At 41.2% G+C, this 21,946-nt stretch overlaps 1 protein-coding gene and 1 long non-coding RNA gene across 7 annotated transcripts in view; one reads left to right on the top strand and one right to left on the bottom strand.

Moving 5' to 3' along the window:
• LOC117829205 overlaps positions 1–14,646 on the top strand; it is a 61,868-nt gene extending 47,222 nt beyond the window's left edge. The window contains exons 3-4 of the long non-coding RNA XR_004634577.1: positions 13,221–13,305; positions 13,433–14,646. This is a non-coding gene — a long non-coding RNA (uncharacterized LOC117829205). The remainder of the gene's footprint in view (positions 1–13,220; positions 13,306–13,432) is intronic.
• negr1 (neuronal growth regulator 1) overlaps positions 1–21,946 on the bottom strand; it is a 240,512-nt gene that overhangs the window by 22,819 nt on the left and 195,747 nt on the right. For 2 of the 6 annotated variants that reach the window (XM_034706749.1, XM_034706724.1), the window contains 4 exons: positions 20,888–21,008; positions 18,428–18,576; positions 7,410–7,451; positions 4,812–7,210 (listed from right to left, as the gene is read on the bottom strand). In XM_034706749.1, the coding sequence (XP_034562640.1) occupies positions 7,050–7,210; positions 7,410–7,451; positions 18,428–18,576; positions 20,888–21,008 (473 nt within the window). In that variant the 3' untranslated portion in view covers positions 4,812–7,049. Of the gene's footprint in view, positions 1–3,762; positions 4,175–4,811; positions 7,211–7,409; positions 7,452–18,427; positions 18,577–20,887; positions 21,009–21,946 lie in introns of those variants that run through there. The other 4 variants (XM_034706756.1, XM_034706732.1, XM_034706761.1 and 1 more) reach the window with 4 other exon arrangements.

The following is a 21,946-nucleotide window of genomic DNA, read 5'->3' as shown; positions in this document are numbered from 1 at the left end:
CAAAAACCTATCCTCTGTTTACATTGTCCTGGGATCCAGGGGTCAAGTATGATAGATGACATGCCATCTGCTTATCAGGTCCTTCCAGGGATGATTGGGAGAGTTAGCACCCGGTGAAAATGAAGGTCAGCATATCGTCTAAAAACAAACTGTACGGGACAGGAGTTGAGGTGGCAATGCAGGGGCGAGAGGAGGGGTTGGCGGCGCTCTTGATCTCGCCACCTTATAACTGATAAGGCTGGTAGAAAATTCACTGCCAAATGGATTATCTGCAGGAAGCTCAGTGTGTCTGACACCAGGCATGCTGGGTAAAAAAGAGACAAGACTGTTTACTATCAAGACTGTTGGAGCAGTTTAGCACTGTAGACCAGTCCTTGAAGAGATATACATAACCAAGCCCACTCAGACAAGAACCCAACGTAAGCTTATCAGTAGGAGATGTGCCGTCCTACTGAATATTTCATAAGTGCAGAGTATTTATACTGCCATTAGCCCGGGGTGACTCAACCTGAGTAGTCTGTAGTCACATTGGTGGCTATATTGTAATTGCCACTTGACGCAGCTCATCTTGAGCTCTTCTGGCTAGTGCTTCAGGCTACAGAAGTGGAAGAGCACAGTATACATTAGCATTGTTAACACTTTTCTTCTTCAGCCGCTGTTTGGTTAAAAAAAGAGATTTAAAAGGTCTCAGGCTTGGTTCAGCTAATGATGAAGACTTTTTTCATAAGATTTCAGCATCTGCAAAACCACACACTCTGTCTTGGTATTTTTTTTTCCAGATACAGCAAGTTGGGTGGTGGTTTATTTCAGGTTTTCAAGGGCTGCAGGAGAAGAGAAGGACAGATTCTGTGCTTTGAATTAAGTTAAGAAGAGCCAGGCGATGGAAAAAAAAATCCCCTTTCTAGTTCCTACTTCTATTTGACACTTCTATAGTGTCACTGCTTATCTGTTAAGCTTGAAAGATAAAAAAGAAACCAACATATGGGATGGGAGCAAAGTTTGCTATAAAGGGAAAGAGTGAAACAGATGCAGATAGTGTTACGTAACGGGTGATGTGTGCTGATTGACAGGGATTCGTGTGATTGATTGCGACTGGGGTGAAACAGAGGACAACCAGATCTATGCAACTCATTCAATGACATCCAAGAAATCCAATATCAATCTCAAAGTATCAGAACACTGATACTTAGTGTTCCCTGCACAATGTCAGGAATAATCCTGATGGAAATTAAGGACATGCTGTGGCAGCAGAAACTTATTACTGGGTCTTAAAGCCAGAGATACCTTTAATATTCTTATGGTTTTCATTACATGAGGGCTGGTGAATATTTTTGCTCTTTCTCCGGCAAATCATATAATTCAGAATGAACTGGTATTTAGTTTTCTACATTAATCAGTATTCCAGCAGACAATTTGGACATGTAGCATAAGCTGGAGCATATGTGCCACAATATAAATTGCTTGAATGCACTGCTGTAGGACACCCTGCCCATTTAGTGTAATTATTCTTGTTTGAAAACCAAACTTCTGTTATATTAACTACTGTTTTGTTTTTGAGCAATGAGCTGTGAGTGCACAATGTAAAATAATTTGATGTGAATTAGTAAATAGGAGAGCCAGTTTCTCCATTTCACAGGCTCTGAAGTTTGGTCTTTTATGTTGAAATATGCCTAGAAATAGAGCCTTTGTTTGATGTGACACCATATTGACAACATCCCCACAGACAAAGTAAAGATGCTGTTTGAAACAAAGAGGAACGCAGTGAATCTTAAAGTCGCTTTGCGTTCAATACAAGCTGATTGCAACCAATATGCAAGTTCCTCATCCACAATGCAGTGCCTCTGTTGAACGGGGTGAACATCTGAAAACTTTTGTTTCAAAATATGACTTCAAACTGTTACTCTTTTATCACGTTTAATCCCCACTGAAGCCGAACAAAAAAAAGCTATGACAAAAGGTCCAAAGGTTATTAAACTTTGATGAACACAGCCAATGATGCATTATGTATCAGGGCTAAAGTTAGAAAATGTTACATTTTCCAATTTGGGAAAAGAGTGAAAAAATCACCAAAGTAACACATTACATGGATTCAAATACACTCTGAGTGTGAGTGTGAGCTTCTTACAGTAATAGTCCAATATTTACAAAGTGACGGCCAAGAGAGACCATTAATTTAGAACTTAAGAGAAAATTTCAAAGTTGTTTATTTATTGAGAGGGCCTAGCACAGTGTAATATCAACAGAATGTGCCTCAGGGTCCAACTTGTACCAACATCAGATAAAGTACAACCTAACCTTGTTTAGAGTCGTCTTCCAAAGAAGACATTACCCTGATTTCAGACATAAATTAGCTCACTCTCCTTTGATTAAAGAAGCTTTGCATGCACACTAAAATAATTTGATTAACACAGCTCCCTGGGCCTTGGGGAGCTGAGTGAGTGACTTTTGAATTTTGAGGACTTGAGAAGAATACTTAATAAGGTAGATTATCTCTTTGATGTTGGGCTCTGGACCTTGAATAAAGAGAGATATATGACCCAGCCTTGCTCTAAATCAATCAGGAAAACGTCCTCATAAAACTGGTCATACTTTGAGTTTCAAAACATCTTTGTACAGGAACTAGTTTGGCTCTTTTTTTGTACACAGCAAAGCTAAGGACAAAAATGCAATGCACTATCCATGACTGGCAGTTTAAAACCCTTAAAGGTTGCACTATCGTGGATTCTTTTAAATGCACAATATTGCCAAAATAAATAAACCTTCAGAGACTCATTACTTTCCCCGTCCTATCTCCTGGTGCTTCATGGTCAGGGCTTCAAAAGATGACAGCATCAGTTTCTAAATTAATTCTGATTGTATCGGATTTCGGGTTGAAAAAAACTAATCATGCAAAATGAAAAGTGAGCGCCATAACCAGTAATATGGGAGCGATCATCTTCACTTAGCTCCATTCAGGCTGCCTGAATTTTGTTTAGTTGGGAGTTAACATGACACCTGGGAATCAGAGAGACACAGATTATGTATAATGCATGTAATATTCCTTGAACCGGTAGCACTGTACACAGAGTCGCGCACAGACAAGAAATTGGGCTCAGAACAGTGTTAAGAACATTGTTTTTCTACTGTCAAGTGATTTGCAGGAATAAACAGACGTGAAAGCCTGTGGGAGCAGAAGCTATTATCACAGATCTACATTTCATTGGGATGACAGCTTGGCATCCAGCCAGCTGCTACACAGTACTGGTGCAGTGCTTTATGTTTAGGTAAAAACATACAAATCCATATGCTCAAGATGAAACAAGCTTAAGATCTTCATTGTCAACAAAACTGTGGAATATTACCATTTTAAACATCATCAGTGTAAACTTTGACAGTGCTGTAAATAAAATATTCTGCCAAGTAGCAACAGCACATGCTTTCTGTTCCTGTGTGAGGAAAGCTCTCTGACAGTGATGAGGTAAGATAAAGAGGGAAGGGTTTTCTTGAGTCAAAGGTGTGAAATTCAAGTGACAGAAGTTGAAAATTCAGATAGTGTAGGTATCAATTTTAAACGTAAATCTAAATTTTAACTACCTAGATCACTTCAGAGCTTAAAAGTTAATATTTTGGGTGTAACAATCCATTGATTTGGATTGATCCACACTGATTGGCTGAAAATGATCCAAACAAACAAGCAACAGAAAGTCAGAACAAAGATCTGCATCATCATCTTCAAAATACGCTTTTATTTTGAAATTCCTTAAACATTGTTATGGATGCCACATCCTGCTGAACACCTACAGGCCTGAGAGCTGCATTTATTTTTTCATCTTACTCTCCACAAAGAATCAAACTTAAATTTTTTAATTAATTTTTTTGATGCTACAAAAAAAAAGTTAAGCAATGTATGGGTCCTTGTTCTGCAGATGTTTAAACAGCCTTTCTTTTAGCCTATACACTCTTCTATTTCAGTCACCATTGGATCTGGATGTAGGAGCAGTTAAAGCTGAGAGCAGTGAGTATGACAGCTACAGCCGAGTGGGAGTGGGTGGGGGGTCACAGCTGGCTTAGGCTGTGGTCACAGTTGCTGACGTCTGTTGGGCACAAGTGAACGCCTGAAGCAGACCGTCTTGCTCTTTGGTGGGATGAGCTGGTGGCTGAATATGCTGTCCATCTGCCAGAGTTCATCATGGAGCTGGTGGGAGGAGAGTATTGAGGACAGTGATATCATGTCCATCATCTTCCCTCTCTCTGCAACTGCTTCCAGACTGTGCAGTTCCAGCCCAACAACAGAGTTGGACTTCATAACTAAATCCACTGGCATCACCGGCCCTAATGCCGCCTCCTAAACAAACTACAGCCAAGGACAGTGCACCGGTCAGTGCTAACTTTCAGCAGCCAATGCTCTCTTCTAGTAATTGAGAGCCTTCAAGTGGTCATAGGCAACCTAACACACACACATCGCTTTGCTTTTTGTCCAGAGTAGTTAGAGTTTTAACTGCTTTTTTAAAGTAGATTCAAGGCTGATAGTAAGGGTCTGAACCAAGCGGCAACCTCCGGTCTCAAACCATGAAGCCCATGCGGAAGTGTGATAAACTGCAATTCATTGAGCACACACTGTACGGGGGGGGGATTTTTTTCTAACGCGACGGTTCAGAAGATATTAAGATTACGAGTTTTGCTCAAATAAGGACATGACTGACTTGACTCCCGGACGGGAACACATAGCTGTTGGCTAGGAGGCCCAAACTCTGCCTCTTTATGTCACACTGTCTGGAGTTCGGCTTTTCCAACATGGCTGCCGCCGCCGCCAATTGGCTTCAAAACAGCATTCAGGAACAGATGGGTGACGTCACGGATACTACATCCATTGTTTATACAGTCTATGGTCTGAACTGAAATGTAGCTACAGCAGTAGCAGTTCTGTGACGATGCAGGATTATTGCATAACCTTTTTCAGGCCTACAAAGCATCAACCTCACACTTCATACACAAGACATGTTTTGATTATCCAAAATACCTAAACTCTATGCAGTGGTACAGTTAGCCGTGGTTTCATTGCAATACAGTCAACATGATCCCTGCTGCTTGGTAGAAGTATAACTTCCATGATCAGAAAATTAGTTCAGCTGAAAACTAACTTTACAACCGTATCAAAGTGTTGATTGGATTTAGCTTTTTCTGACATATTTCCCAAGAAACATGCAAATACAAATTCAAGTAGTTTATTATTTTCTTTTTTTAAAGTAGTCACATTATTTACGGGTTTGTGCAGTTTGTTTGTTTGTCTGCAGGATAACAGAAGAAACTGCAGGCTCATGAAAGTTAGTGAAAGTGTGTGTGGGTCAAGGACAGACAAATCAAATTTTGGATAGATCGAGATCCACTTCACAACCAAATTATTACTGGGGGTCCAACAAATACATCCAGACATACATTTAGAACAGCTAGCTTGCAAATTTGCATACATTATAGAGCAATGGACTATTGACCTTGGCGAATATCTGCGGTTTCAGAGTGCCTTTAAAGTATTTAAGTGTTTTTGCTGAGTGTGAACACAGCTTCAGTTTGTGATCATTGGCCAATCCCTGTAGTACAAGTGTGTCCACAGTTTGAGCTTTGAACAGGCTCCGAGTCAGAAGGTTTAAATATTTAGGATAAAAATGGGATCTACATACACTCACATTCTGGACTGAATCGTATTTAAGTTGTTCTGTAATAGCTATGTAACTTCTAAAAGCACAAAGACTTATGATGCCTATAAACATTGTTTTCTTTGTGTAGCTGAAATGTATTTCATCATTTGCCTTTGATAAATGAGCTGAACTGCCAGTGCTGTGGGGATTGATCAGTTTTTCCACTTCATTTCTCCTGATTTGCATACCTCAGGCAAGATTTTCATTCCTCATTTTGGGAGCACATCTTCCCAAACTCTTTTACAGGAGAAATAAAAGGTGATACACTATTAAAATTAAATATTTAACTTGATAGAACAATATTGGTGATGAGGAGATACTTGCATGGATCTAAAGTAATTCCCATTGCAAAGCCACTTAGCGAGGGTGCAATCAAAAAATTAACTTCAAATATAACTTGGAACAAACAAGAACAGTGGGACGCTGAGTGAGTTTATCTCCCCGATTGAAACCACTGGTGTTCCTTTGGACCATGAAATTGTCATTTGTTCTGCAAGCGTCACATCAAATGAGAGTTCAGGGCCATGCCAGGACTCCTCATCACAGCTGAGCTTATTTTAACTTGTTATCAGACGAAATCTCCATGGATAATTATATTTGGCTCGGATAGACAGGTAGAGAGTGCAGGTGAGAATGGGCTAATCCAAGGCTGTGTCTCGATAAGGCGCCGGAGGAAAAAGATGGCGTCAATACACAGCGCTGGATAAAAAAATGCAAAGCAATTTCATCTTGCATCCTGACATGTGGTGACGTGTGTTTGCATGTGCAGCTGCTTTTCAGCATGTTGGAATTCATTGAGGGTCCAATTCTGCATGTTTTCTGTGTGCCTGAACAGTATTAAGCAACATAATGTAACCAGCATGAGAGATTACATTCTGATACTTGCTAAAAATCATTAGTTAGGGGGACAAGACGACCAGGCAGAGGGGATTACTCTGGGCTGGAATGTGGAAGTGGCAGAATACACCGAGGAGGAGGGGGACGAAGAGGAGGAGAGGGAGGGGGAACAAGAGGCAACATTGACAGTGTAGCAACGACAGCAGCTCTAGCAGGATATCGGGTTAAAGAGGGTGGCAGAATGCCAGCTGATTGTTCTAGAAAGAGAAAAGAACAGAGCGAGAAAGGAGAGAGGGATACAGGAAGATTAAGACATGGAGAAAAGAAGAGGGAGACATAAAGGGAGTGATAAAAGTACAAAGACAGCAGCGATTCCATCTTGCAACAACAAACCAAGAGACCTTTGCCACCAAGCAGCTTCCTGCCTTTGATGTATACTGCATTTAGGTAGCACTGAGGAGCAGGGGAGTGGTGGTGTTGTTGGTGGTGAGAGAAAGCCAGAAAGAGAAGAAGCCATCATCAGCATAATGAGAAGCGTCAGACCCGGGGGCCTGTGTGAAAGAGCCGCTTTGATGACACTACTGTTAGCTCCACATGGTGGCGGTGGTGGAGGCGGGGTTGTAATGAAAGGAAGGAGGGCGGGCGAGATGACACAGGCTGCAGAAGGATACGTGTAGCCAGGCTGAAGAACCCAAATACTGAGAAAATAGAAATTAAAAAAAGGAATGCAAATCAAAGAAGTAAAAGGACATACAATAAAGCTGTACACCCAGCAGGCATCGCAGCCAGCCAAATCGAAACAAATCAAGATGGAGGAGAGGATTTGAGCTCAGGTTAGTATGTAGCGGACCTCTTTGCTGATTTTTTTTGGTGTACAGCATGGTGACATATACTGACCTGGGCTTGAGACAGCACTAGTGGTGGTGGGTTCAATAATTGCTACAGGGGGAGGAGAGGAGGGGGAGGGGGGGGGGGGAGAAGGAGGGGGAGGGAAAGAGGACATTCATGTATTATTAACAGAATGGAGACGTAAAAATAAAAAATAAAAATGCATGCAAGGACAAAAGGACAGGGGATGGAGACAAATCCTCTCCATGCATTAACGACAGGTGTCTGTGTGGCAAGATGCAACCTCCACATGCTCATAGACAACATGTTTTATCCCCTCACTCGCCTCAGATTTGCAAGGGTTACTGCTAAAACCTTAAAATGAGGTGAACCTGAGAGCTGAGGCTGCTCCAAAGCCCTGAAGGGGCTTTCTGATATGGGGGGGGGGGGTCTTTCATTATACTTGTGGTGTGATAAACAGCCACCTTTTTCTCCATTTTGTGTCCTTGTTCTAGGTTGTAAGAACAGATCGAAGAATGAGCATTACTTTAAAAAAAAAGAAGGGGAAATTTTAGTGTGCCTTTGATCCCTCTGAGGAGAGGGGGAACTCAGTCTCAATCTGATTACCTTATGAACTCATTTCAGGCTGAGCCACTGGTGGCATTTGGGAGATGGTGCAATGTGACATCCGGAAATGTTCAGTCCAGTGAGTCAAAGTGTGAGAGAGTGAGTCTGCTGGAGGATGGCAGCCAACACATCTTCTCTAGTTTGATCTTACTTTTGAAGCTCATGTGTGAAATGTCAAGCCAAGGAGATCTTATACTCAGTCATGTTTGGGGTAAAGATGTTTCTGCAGATGTTGTTACATAAAAAAAACCCCACTCTGTTGAAGATGAATTATGTTATAACTATGTTAAAATTATGTTTGATTACACGGAGAGAGTAAACTAATCTGTGCTATTATTCTGAGAACTGACAATGATTGTATAAAAGATAGACAAAATGACAACTGTATAAAAGCGAAGCCAAAACACTTAGAGCTCCTCCTAAGGCACTTTTCGACCTGAGGAACTTTACCCCAGAACTACGTGCGTTTCAACCGGTGGACCCAGGGTCTAAATTTAGATTCACTTGATTTAGCAGCTTGTAACATTAGTCTTCTCTCAGCCCACCGTGAATGCGGCTCTCCCGGTGTTACGGTTTTAAAAGTGACCCTGTAAACAAAGCTTCAGCTGAACGCAACAGTGTTTGTTGAGTTTACACAGCTGTTGAGACACATAGGGAGTTTCTGTGAATACAAACTAGTTCGTTTTTTTTTTAAATGTCAAAATATCCTAATAAGATATTTACTGACCGCCCAAAGACGTTTGTGAAGGATGCATCCGGCTGAAAGTTGGCAGTTAACAGGGTCGCTGTTTAAACCAAAACACCGGCTGATCTCTGCCACGGCCTTTTGAGTTAAAAGGATTTTAAAGCCGTGTTGAAACGTCTTTACTGCTCGCACTTATCTCCTCTCAAGTGTTGATTCAGTGAATCCATCTGTGATGAAATATATTTCTTGCTATAGCAAGATCTAAAACAGCGCAAGCTGTGTCTCTTCCATGCTAACAGGCTAACTGTTGTGTTGCTCATGATGATACCTGCCTGTCCGTCTGCTTCTATGGTGTCATCTGTGATGAATGGCATTTGTATTTGTTTTACTGCCCTCTACTGGTCTGGTGGTGTAGTGCATTTACTTTTTCTCCCATCCATACGTCACTGGCCTCATTAGCACAATCTACCGGCACTTCAGCCCACGATCAACAATTGGGGCATGGGGACCTTTTAGTTCCAGGGAAAGTAGTTCTGGGGGCTAAAAGACCTGGGAACTCTTGGTGGAAACGCACCTCTACTGACTGTCACAGGACCCACAAACTCCACCTCCTCCATGTTAACAGATAGGACATGGATCAAATTTTTGAATTGAAATATAGGTCAACAATTTTTTTCTCAAACATTCTTCTGTCATTATAGTTACATCATACCATGCTGAATCATACAAAAATGTAATCTTTGAAGTTAGGTTTTGTTTGGCTATTAGATGCTATAAAAAGGGATCCAATGCCCTTATTGACAGCTGTGTTGCCTAATGTGACTCCTGTGGTGCTAATTGCAGGAAATTAGCAGAGTAGATGCAAACACAAACACAGTAGTGTTTGCACTTTCTGTTGCTGTGATTATCTGCTTTAAAATAACACAAGAAGTTAAGGGCTCTTATGTTTTATTGGTTAGTCAAATGTTTGTTTTGGGTCACCAGAAGAGGTACCAAGGGCTCAGAGAGCTGATCCCTACTGCGCAGACTCTTGCTCCAAATGTGCATGGTATCCACACCCAGGAGGACATGCACTGTCCATCTTTATAAGCCAATGAGGAGCTGTAGTTAAAGATAAAGAACCAAAATAGAGCTGTATTACCTAACCAAACTCCTTTTTTAACTAAGTTTCTTTTCTGGTTTTCTTACTCTCGCATGTCAGTAATTTCACTTTTTGGGGGAACTAACACTGACATTGATTGTCAACTTTTTGGGACATCTTTAGACCAAACAATAAATCAATGTATATAGAAAATCCATGTATTGGCCAAAAAAATGAAAATGATTCCCAGTTGCAGACCTGATATCAACGGTTCACTGATCCTATTGCTAATGCCTTGGATTTCTGACTTCCCAAAACCCAGCTGAACCCATACTGTGCTGTACATCATGATTTTTTTAAAGCCAGTTTGGTATAAAGATATCAGTGTAATGAAAACATTACTGCCTGTTTGATCTGAAGTGTAAGACAGATGAATAAATAACATTCTGTTTGATAAACAAGCACTAAATTCGAGATAAGCTGTGACCAGCTCTCTGTAGTGACTCAGGCAAGGAGTAGAATCTGGGGTGTGTGGCCAAGCAACACAGTTTCTGACTACAAGAGCTCAGCTCAAAGTGATGCAGTGGTTGTTCTTAAAGAGTTTTCTTTTTCCCAGCTTTGCCACACATAAAGTGTGACTTACACTTGCAGCTAAAAAAACGTCACTCTTCACAAAGGTGTAAACAACTTTGTTTGAGCGTCTCATGGCAGAGGAGGAGCTTATCTGTCACAAGGGAAACTATGGCAGCTGGGATTACACGTTACACACATTCACACAAAAAAAGAATACTGCTTTATGTTGCTGCTGTGAGCTGCTAAATCTAGGCCATGCAGCAGTGCAGAAGCCTACTTAGATTCTCCAGTTTAATCCATTTACATGGCAACTCAATATGACCACTTCAAATGCAGGGCAAAAGGGTGCACTGTCCTCCACACTCTCCATCTGTGGCCGCCCGTGTCACTTTACTTAAGCTCTCTAACAACTGTGTCATGACTGTGCCACTGTTAACAGGTGGCTGTTGTGCCAACGACAATAAAATATTTGCTTTCATTTGATTTCATCATTCTTTTTGAAGGGGATATTGTGCGGGAATCAGTATTCATATGTGAAGTGATATGCTTTTTCCCTCTGCATACTGCTGAGGGAATGGTCGAATTCATCTCTCCTTTCACAAATGTCTCCACATTAAGTACTCCCGGGGGAGCAGATATGTGAAGACAGTTTCTTTTTTAGTTATTTCTTCAAACACACGCAGGCGGGTGCTATCTGATTAATACTCGAGCAGGAATTCAGCAGTGAATCATTTCAGGAGTTCTCAGACACTCGTCCGTTACTGTGGTTCATATCTTTTGACATGCAATCTCTCCTTCATGGCTCCACACTGACTTAGCCTCTTTCTCTCCTTCAGCAGAGCGACGTATGATTTCATGCACCGTATATGGAAGCCGGTGTTGTGCATTGCCTGCTTACTTGCAAGATAAAACACATTAGTTTTCACAGCTATTTCATTTCATGGATTGCTATTGCTATTCCCTTTGTTCCTAGTATGTGGAATAATGTGAGAGATACAGTATATCAAACATAAATTGTCTGAAATAGTGTTTATATGGAGTCCAGCTCAGAGTTTGGCCCATCACAAGCATTATGAGTCATTACTTAAAGCTGCAGCCAATATAAGGCTTCTAGATCTGCAGAGCTTGTGTACAAATGTGTCATCCTTAGCATAAGTTGTGTTCAAAGATACATTTTCCCATTGGTAGAGACAAAGCAGAGCACAAATATCCAGAGAAAGTTGCAGCATGGAGGCAAAAAGTCAAGAGACATTCGATATCCAGTTTTTTCTTCAAACCAAGTTTTTGAGGGCAACTTTTTAGAAGATAAAAATTGCAGCACCTAATGATAACATGCTGAGTCAGTACTTTTGATCAGACGATCTTTTAAAAGACAGAATACGACCGTTTTTGTGCAGAAGAGTGAAATAAATCTTTCTTAAAGCCATTAAAAAGGTAAGAGGAGATCTTTGGAGTGTTGGCTATTGTACAGTATGTGTGCAATTCATCTTCACTGCTTCCTTAAAGTGCACTGTAGTTAAAGTGCTAGCAGGGCGATATTTTGAGGGCTCTATGATGTTACTTTAGAATAGCGTTTGTTAAAATGCTTAATTTGGCTGCTCGCTGATTGCTTAGTCATCTCTTGCTGTTGAGAAAGCATATCATCTTGTTGGCATCTACTGGGCTCAGTCATCCAAGGATGAAGGTTCCTCACAGTGCATCTGGCCTCCAACAGAAGTAGGCGAGAGTGGGCGGGGTGGGGGTGGGGTATCAAGCCTATCGCCCGCTGGGCTGCAGGATGAGCAGTCTGCCACAGCACCAAACATTTTCCCCATTGCAGTGCAACTGGGAGATGCTAATGTCTTTTCTGATTGCCTGAATATGGAAATGCAGGCGTGCAAATGGTAGGTAAATGGCACAACACTGTAAGGGTGCTTTTTGAGAAAATAAAAGACCCCTGTTTAATCTATTTTGCATATTTTGATATGCAAGTGTTTGGAAATTGAAATACCTAAAAACCATTTAAAAGCTTCAGAGAACAGCTCAATATGGCCAGAGTGAAAACCACCTGCTTTTGCGACAAATGTGACAGAAAAACAGTATATTCTGCTCAACGCTGAATACAACTTGCTAAAACATGATACACTGCCTCCTCTCAGGGCTCCAATATTATTTCCCTGCATTTGAAGCTGTCATTACACACCCACATTTCACGTTTCACCTTTCACTCCCATTTTCCTGCATCTGTACTCCATGACTCAGGTACAGTCACACAGTGTGGGAACAAACAACATCATCAACAACAATGGCAGATGAGGAGACATGTTGAAATGACACCTACACATGCAGTGATTGATAAGCATGACAAACGAACACAACGTTCATTAACCAACTATCCCGACAGTGTCTCTCTTGCCTGAGGAAGGCTGAGCGGCGACGGGGAAAGAGAGAGCAACTCTTTTTCTCCCCCATCAGTCTCTTCCGATTACTGCTCAGGAGGAGGAGGAGGAGAGAGGAGAAAGGAGGAAATGAAGGCAGAGGTAAAGGCAGAGAAAATCTCCTCCAGGGCTAAGCCGAGGTGGGCTTGGGGGGGGATAAGAGCTTGACCAATTAAGCTGGAGGACTCCTCAGAAAATTGGAGTGAACAGCGTCAGTCTTTTTATCCAAGTTCACTTCCATCTCGCACATGAAATGGAAAGCTGGAATAGGGATTGCCAGTTGTGCAATTGTTATACCTCAGCTAAAATCGTAAGGCGTGTGTGAGTGTGTGGTGTTCATATAGTGTACAGTATGTGTTGGCTCAAGGAGAGACTGTCAGAAACACATCCCGCACTGATGCTTTGGTAGGCTGCAGTGTGGATACAATTCTCCTGTATTCTCTTATTCAGCAAAGTACTCCATGTAGTTCCATTAAAAGAATAATGTTATATTATAGGTGGATCAGCAGTGGCCCCAGGTGAAATCTTATGCATTGCCTTTAAATTTGAGTCACGGAGCAATGAAGAAGAGCTGCTATCAGGGTGAGATATACCTCGCTGACTTACCAACTTTGTTTCTCTAATGAAAAAAAATGCATGACTTTACTTCAAAATGTGTAAAAATCTTTTTAATTGTGCAGTTTCTGTGGCTTGATTATTTTTCTTTCAGATGATTTGAAGAGTCTGCAAGACCTGAAGTTACCTTCAGAACAGCATTTTAAGTTGTTAAAAAGACCTTGAAGGGAAATACCTGGACTACCTCAGCAGTGTAAAGTGTTCATAAGCATGATTCATTAAGAAGCGACTGCATTCGAACAATTAAGTCAGAATAGAGAGTGCACATCTGCATTTTTCCATTTGTCCATATCTTTGAGAATGGCAGGCTATGCTCATTAATGGGTGTCCTACATTTCCTCAGTGTGCATGGAAAGTTTGCATTTTATCTTTCTTATTTGAAGCAGTCTTTGTCTTAACGCTTTTATTTGAATTTGCTCTCCTTATTCCTGGACTCTTCCTGTACACCCAGCTGAAAAAAACACCTGCCCTTCAAGATAACTTTGTCATGTCAGTAAATAGCAAGTTTAATCTGCTGCTTGTTGATACAGATGCTCATGTTTTACTGTAGTTGCTTGCCAGTTTTTATAAGCAAATTCAACTAAAATGCCCATGCAGGCTTTGTTAGCTATAGTAACATTTGCAAAGCCTGCACTAATGGCTCATAAACTTGTGGGCATTCTTATAAGAACTAAAATATATCGGACTTGAAAACAGACATGCTGACTTTAACATCTGCCCATGAAAACGAGCACAGGGCTTTATGTGATGATTATGCATGATTACATTGTAAGAGACTGACATATATCTAAGTGTACAAGCAAAGGCATTTATCTAGTTCCACACTCTGCAGGTTTTATCCACATCTTTCAGCTTTGATTTTGTAAACAGCGACTACAAACTGCCAGAAAAACATTACACTATAATTTTCTTAAAAAGCTCATTCACCATTAGCTGCGATTACTTTGTTGTCGTTACAGTGAAATTATCGAGAGAGAGCCTGTCTGCTGATAACAGAGTGAAAATAAGCACCAACCACCCTCTGGTGCAGTTTGAAACAATTAAACAAACATCTACAAAAGCACCAGACATCTCCAAAAGATGTTACTGAGTATTTCTATGCTGTGATTCAAGCCTGTTATCCCGTTCGATTCATTACACCTGTGACTTAACAATTGTTGAGAAGAACAGACAATTGTGACAAGTGCTTTTCCACTCTGCCATTTGTTCATTCTCTGATGATACAGTAGGTATTGTGCTTTTCAGAAAAAACTATTATGTGTACAGACTTGATGCAAACACAATAAAACACACAGAGTAATCCACAAAGTAGTGAGGTTGTATGCTTTCTTTCTGCTCCAAAGAACTCAGTTTGTGTTTTACCACTGCTTTAAACACAGCGCTTAAAGTGGTACTTAACTGAGAGAGATCACCATCCCTGACTAATGGTTTAACAGCACAAAAAAAAAAAACACACGTGGTCCAACACAACTGGAACAATCAAATCCCAACAACTACTATCACCGCACACTGCCTGGGAACTCTTCTTCCAAAAAACCTGCAGGAATTAGTCAGAGCCCACACTGTAAACATGTACACAAAGCCAGACTTTAAATTCAGTTTTCCATCCTGGTTTTACTTGAAACAGAAACCAGTCCTGCTCTCTTTCAGTGGCTGCTCGGAATGGGAGGTAAATGTGTTTACTTTTTCTGGTGGACGCCCATCCACAGTCACAGTTCATCTCATCAGCTGTAATGGAAAACTTATTCCTGGACTGATTCAGAGTGACTTTGTTAGGTGAAGAAAAAAGGAGTTACTCCAGTGAAGGATAAGAACCTTTCAACTTCACCAACTTAACAAGAACCTAATGAAAGAGAGGCCTGAATGCTAAGCAATTCTCTTCTTTTTGACTTTAGCTTCTTTACCCGGCTGCTGTACTTCAAGTATGCTCTTTGAACAGGGCTGACCCTTACTTGACCTAATGAATTCATGAAATGACTAATGCACAGTGTGATAGATGGAACCAAAGTAACTGCTGTATATACATTAATACATGATTCCTTTTCTGGAAACCACCCACATTGTGCTGCTACTTAAAATTCACCCCATTGTATGACGCTCGATCAAATATGCATGCCCCTTTCCCCTTTCCCATCCTGCTCATCAATAGCTATCGACTGGTTCTAAAATAGCAATCCAAAGTCACCCATGGTGAAATCTAACCTCTGGGTTTTGTTATTTGCGTCGACGTGCTAGTGAGGGTGCGCTGCAGCGGTTGCTTGCCTTTTCTCATTAAGAGCGACAGCAGAATTGGCCTCCTCTACATTAGGGGAGATCATGAGAGAGACAGAAAGAGGGGGAGGGGGACAGAGACGTTTTATGTGCGAGAGAGGGAGTGATAAAGAGGAAGAATGAGATACAAGAGGGGTTGAGGGAGGACAAAAGACTGAGAGAGTAAGGGAGTGAGATAAGAGAATCAGAGAGACAAAGCAGTGATAGAAAGAAAGACAGACAAAGAGATAAAGAGAGGGAATGGATGAGAGAGAGAAGTTGGGGGTGGCAGCACAGGAAGCTGCCTCCTCTGACTGTTCTGAGGGTTTCTTTGCCGCTCTGCCTTTGAGGCCTCGCTAGTGTCACATTAAGATCATCCATTTTGAGGATCTGAGACAACCCTTTGATGTTCTTTGTGCATACACAAACAGGAGAGCCGAGCACTCCTTTGACAATTGCCAACTCTACAGAAATATCTTTTTTTGTATTTCAAGTCTCTGGCCTGCTAGGGACAATGTTATCATCAGAGGGTGCAGCGCAAACTGATGAATTATTTAATTCACCTGTTCATATTTCATCAGCGAATACATTAAAATGGATTTATTTTTCCATCCGTACACACTCTAAAACGTGGAGGAAAGTATGTTCCCCAACCCCTCACTGTCATTGCTTTCCTTGCTGCCTGGCAGGTACAGCAAGAAATGCCTCACAGAGAAAGAATATCAAGCACCCACCAACAACTGCTGTACAGGGATCAGGGAAGTAAGAAGCACTTCTACATTCCTCTGGAGGAAAATGTGTCGTGAAACAGGAAATTATGATGCTACCCTGTTTGTGTTACACAAAACCAAGCGCCTGGTGTTCTCTGACTGTTAATTGACCCATTAATAGACCTTCACTATTGAGTTCTGTCATGGGAATAAGTCTCAGAGGTATATTTTAGCCATTCATCTTTTTTGATCATGCATGTGTTTTCAACATGCCTGACATCACATGCTTACGATACTTGTATGATCAATGAAACCTCAACCATCCATCGAAAAACACCAATTAACCCTGTTTCTGTAATGCTGAGTTTTCCAAGCTGGGGAATACTCTGCCTCCTTCAGGGGTAGGTTCCAAAGAAAAACCTATAAATGATGGCTTTCTGTGAGGGATGTTTTGAAGCGACTCACTTCCTAGTCGTTACAACTTCAATATATATTCCGGCTAACCGCCTAGTCTAAAAGCAAGACAACACTCAGACGACAGTCAAAATTGAGTGAAAATTCAAACACAGGATCACAGGTAAACAGTGTCAAATTGGTTTGCAGAATGTGGCAAATGATAGCAGACCATCAGTATATAGTCATCCTTGTAGGTTAATGTTCACACGTCTGTGCTGGTTATCTATTACTCTGAGTGGTTGTATGCCAATTTAACCAGACACTGCCTACATACAACTTTATCTACTGGCTCGAAATACTGTACTACCAAACGCAACCACCCTACGTGATGCCATCTGTCACCTGTGCTTGTTAGGACTTTGTAGCAGAGCATTAAAGCATGTACTGGAGCTGCAGCCCTCACTGTTGGTGGCTGCACCACAACTTAGAAACAATGTATGACAAGCATTTCAGGTCTACCAAAAATATGAATTAGTCATTTAACTGACTATAATCCTTGTGCTGACTAGTGAGGATGACAACGTTTAATCGTTAAGTCGACTAAACCCACACATCAATTTTTCCTTCTGTACATGGTGCAAATCTACCACTCCAATGTGTTATGCAGTTTCAAACATACTGCTTGGATGATTTGGATGTGTGGTTCAGGCATGGCATTTTAGGTAAAGGCCTTTTTAAGATAGTTCCTGTGATTGATTATTTTTTAAAGCTCATAATGCAGAGTGTTTGATCAGGCTAGCTCAGAGTTTTGAGGTTTTTCACGACGTTCAGTCTTGAGTGTAGTCATCCTCACTGCTTTTTTTTTTGCCATACAGGGTAGAAAGTAGGCAGTGTGAAGCTTCCTTTCAGAGATGGAGTTCACCTGCCCTCAACAGGAGGATATAATGCCGCCAACATCTCCCACACACAAAGTTTCATCCCTTCTAAGCAGTGACAAGGATGTGACTCCTTGCTGGCTTCCCACCAGTGCTCTTCTTTAATATCTCAGGATTGTGCCTTGTTCTTCCTGCCATGATAGTTTGGTATTTAGCGCCTACGTTTGTTTTTAAAAAAATGAAGTTGTATTTTTCTGATGTTGGAAGAATATTCCCAAATTTATGCAGAGTGCTTCTGTTGAGTAATTCCACAGTCCATCACAGACACACCAACAGTTTGGCCTCTGAATATCTGGATCTCTGTTCGATGCCTCATGGCACTTTGCAAAGCATGAAAGGGCTGACTCTCAGACCTCTTTAAAATCTGAGTCATCCCTCTACTTGGCATTCAACTTAGCAGGACTGACCTGTGTAGCTGCTTTTGTAATTGTGATGCTGCCTCAAAGCTGCATTTCATTTTCAGGTGCTTTTTTTTTTTGTCCAGTACACATGCAAATGCTAACTTTAAAGCAGACACACATCCACCCACATACGTACAGACTTTGCAACCATAATAGACAATAAACATTCACGAAACTGATGACCAGGGAACGAGAAACCACTTGTACTGGTGAGGTGTGAGCACCCAGTGGCCGCACTGGGCTCGGCTTTAGATCTTGTTCCAGTGTCAAGAATGATGCAGCAAAAAATAAACACTCTCCTGAGGGCACAATCGCCCACGGACATCCACAACACTCTCTCAGCCCCTTGACTCTTCACCACTCCAGTTAGCCACAAGCAGGTAGACTGACAACTTACGAATGAGAGGCACGCTGGCATTAGCTGTCCCTAGTTTGTTGGTGGCGACACATGTGTAGTTCCCGTAACGATCCTCTGTCATGTTGTTCACTGTGAGGATTGATCTGGAGCTGAGGTTTTTGATGTCGATGCCTTGACCCTTGATAATCCTGCAAATAGAAACACAATCACATCATATAAAGCTTTTTATTTCTCACCCACACATGGAAAATGTCAGCAGAGGGGAAGTGGTGTGAGTCAGGGAAGATACAAATGTTTGCCATCCTTTAGTGGATCTTCAGATTGTACAGTACTTCATCACCCTCTTGAACAACAGATCTATTTGTCCCTTGGTGTGTCGCGTCTGCCTTGGAGAGACACTTTGAAGCACAGCGAGGAGAGAGAAATGACCCAGAGGTGAACCAGCTGGTCGCCACTTGACTTGATGTTCATCATTTTGTTGCAGGTGCAGGAGGATAACGATAAATCCTTTTCCAGTTGTGCCTAGCATCTGTGCCGTGAAATTGACAAATATTTAATTGTTGACTTTGGTTGGCGGTGATGATCTCTAACAGCATGTAGGGATTAAAATTCCCTCTGCAGCAACACATGCTCTGTGCAAAAATTCTAAAACATAACAGCTTACTTTGTTTTCATCAGAGAGGTGTCTGGTACTGTCACAGTTTCATATTTGGCATTGTAAACCTCCGGAGAGAAGGAAAGCTTCTATCTTGGCCTTGCCGTGGCTTCCCGTGATCTCTAGCTTGGCTCGTGTTGTTCAGAGAGGCGCGCAGAGTTGAAACACTATGTGTGACCTTATGTCCAGCAAATATCCCCAAATCTGTGTTCCTTCTCCCATGGCGCCCTCCACAAATGTTAGCTGAACATTCACTGATAATCTCAACGGGTGTCTGCCTCTACACTAGTTCAACATCAAACTAGTCGATGCACCCCTCTGTCATAGCGACAGAGGCACTCCCTTCCCTCCCTCCATGTCGGTATAAAAACACAACATTTTCACTGAAGAATGAAAGAAGTGACACATCAAGAGGAACATTTGCTTGTCAAACCTGTCACACTACTTGCGATTGAGGCAAACTGGCAGCAGCATCAATGGTATGGCTGCATCAACAGAGAGGCAAGACAAGAAGAGGCAAAGCAGCAGTCAAAGCCCAGGATAATTTTGCACAGATGCTTCACATGTGCTGTGCTAGAGTTCCCATTCTAATGTCCTTTTCATGATGAGGAGAAAATGAAGAAACCACCATTAAGCCATGTAAGAAGTCACAAAAAACCAAGTCCTTGAATTAAGCAAAGACTAGAATCATGCTAACTTGCCTCCTTAGCAATTTGAATAAATTGAATCCACCCCATAATTACAATTAGCACAGTGTGAGCTGATGATTGAAATTGTGCTCACCAGGAGTGGGTAATGGGGGTAATTTGGTTTTTAAATTCAAGAACTGACACTTGAATCCAGACTGATTGATGTATGTGCCACGAATGATTTAAGCCAGTCGCCAGCAAACATTTTATCAGGATGCAGAGTGAGCATGAGGCACAAATGACTCTTGTTGGAACATTTATTTGGGTGCTCCCAAGAGGACAGATGAGTGTGAAGACAAACAACAGCACTGCTTCTGGAAGGGGAAAAAGAAAACTATCAAGAGTAGACCGTTGATCTTACATTAAGAAAACTTTCCGAAAACAAATACTGACCATAAAAATGTCAAAATGAAGAGTGGGGGATTGTAGTGCAGAGTACAGATGAGACAAAGACGAACTTACTTAAAAAGTCTGTAAAAGTATAATATTTTTGCAGGCCACTTGCACAGTCCCACTTGATATATGAATCAAAAAAATTATCATTTCATCAAACCAAAATAAATGTGTTGTATTTTTCAAGAATTATCTCAATTTAAGACACTTACTAGATTATTAATTGGAAAAAAAACCATACACCTTGCATAATATTGATTGAAAAGAAACACATCGTACACTTAATTCCACTTCTATAACCAACTGTTTCAATTTTCATTTAAGTGTACCGACACCTCTGGATGTAAATCAGTCAAGATATGAATCCAGAACTGACTGAAGTTTGTTAATGAATATCAACTATTAATTCCTACTTGACTACACTTTACACACAGAAAATATTTTCATACTTTTTGATGTATTTCTAGAAATGTTTAAAGCAGGTGAAGAGATGCTATCATTTCCTCATACTAAAACAGCACGCGGAACACAAGTTGCATATAAAATGGACAGTAACACCTCTCAGTATAAATTTGTGAATGATAAAAAAAAAATGATGACGGATCTTGATTGCTGATAAGCCACTGACACCACTGCGCAGCTAAACTGTGATACAGCTGCACCCAGTGGACTTCAAGGGTGATGTTACTAAAACACTTACACATCAACACTTAGATAACACTTACTAATCAAGACACTTTGTAGATTCAGAACTGGGCTCACCTTTTCTCGCCCTTGTACCACTCGAATGTCGGAGAAGGCACGGCAGCTGCTTCACACCTTAGCAGAGCTGTGCGTCCCAGACCGACTCCATTGCTTTTCATCTCATGGATAGATGGAGCAACTGGAGAAAAACAAAAAGGGATAAATAATGTCAGCAGTCAGAGGAGACATCTGTGTTACCAACAGAAAAAAAAAAAAAAGTAAGACGGAAAGGGAAAGTTTGATTGATAATAAGAGAAGGAGAAGTGGTGACGGAATGGTTGGAATCAAAATTGAGTGCCTCTGACGTCCTGGATATACCGTGAAGTCAACAGTGAGGGCCTGCAGAGGCGGAGTTGTGGAGGGGAGAGGGCATCCATGCCCAGTGTAGGAAAAATGAAATGAATTTCCCTGCATGGTGATAAATGGCTTAATGGAAGTTCAAAGACTCAGTGGAACAGGAAGGTTCTGTGAATGCAAAATGAGGCTCCTTTCATGTGCAGAAATGTGCTGTAAATCTCTTTGCCAGTGTTGTGAAGGGAGCTTTTACATATGGACTGTTTCTGCAGGAGCCCGCTTCTTTTGTTCTTCAAATATTTACCCTGCTTAGAGTGACGCAGCCTTGAAAGAAATGAAACTAATAATTGAAGTTAAATAGACTTACAACAATGGCATTTTGTTGGATACAAAATGTGGAGAGGCAAACAAGAAATCCAGCGCTCTAGCCATTACCTAAGGCACATAATATGATTGAAATGTTTTCTTATTATATTTGTATTTATTGTCCATTATCAGGATAATACTGAATTCATAAACTTGAGTATAAATAAAAAAATGACCCTTTTTAAGAGCTTCAGGAAAGACATGCTTTGATTAAGTCTTTATAGAAGTGAATGCATAGCGGAGCTCAAACCCACAGTCATTATATCGACCAGTTTTCAGACGCTCCATTAATCAATAGAGGCAGAAATACAGGGAAAAACAATCATAATAAGGCACAGGGCTCAATCTGACAATGTGCATTGTGTAAACTTGGCTTTACTCCCAAAATCCAGACAAATAATAAAACTGTTCTAAACA

This window comes from Notolabrus celidotus, chromosome 2, assembly GCF_009762535.1.
Source record: "Notolabrus celidotus isolate fNotCel1 chromosome 2, fNotCel1.pri, whole genome shotgun sequence".
Lineage (NCBI taxonomy): Eukaryota > Metazoa > Chordata > Actinopteri > Labriformes > Labridae > Notolabrus > Notolabrus celidotus.
The sequence above is the reverse complement of the archived record's forward strand: the minus strand, read 5'-3'. Positions and strand labels throughout refer to the sequence as shown.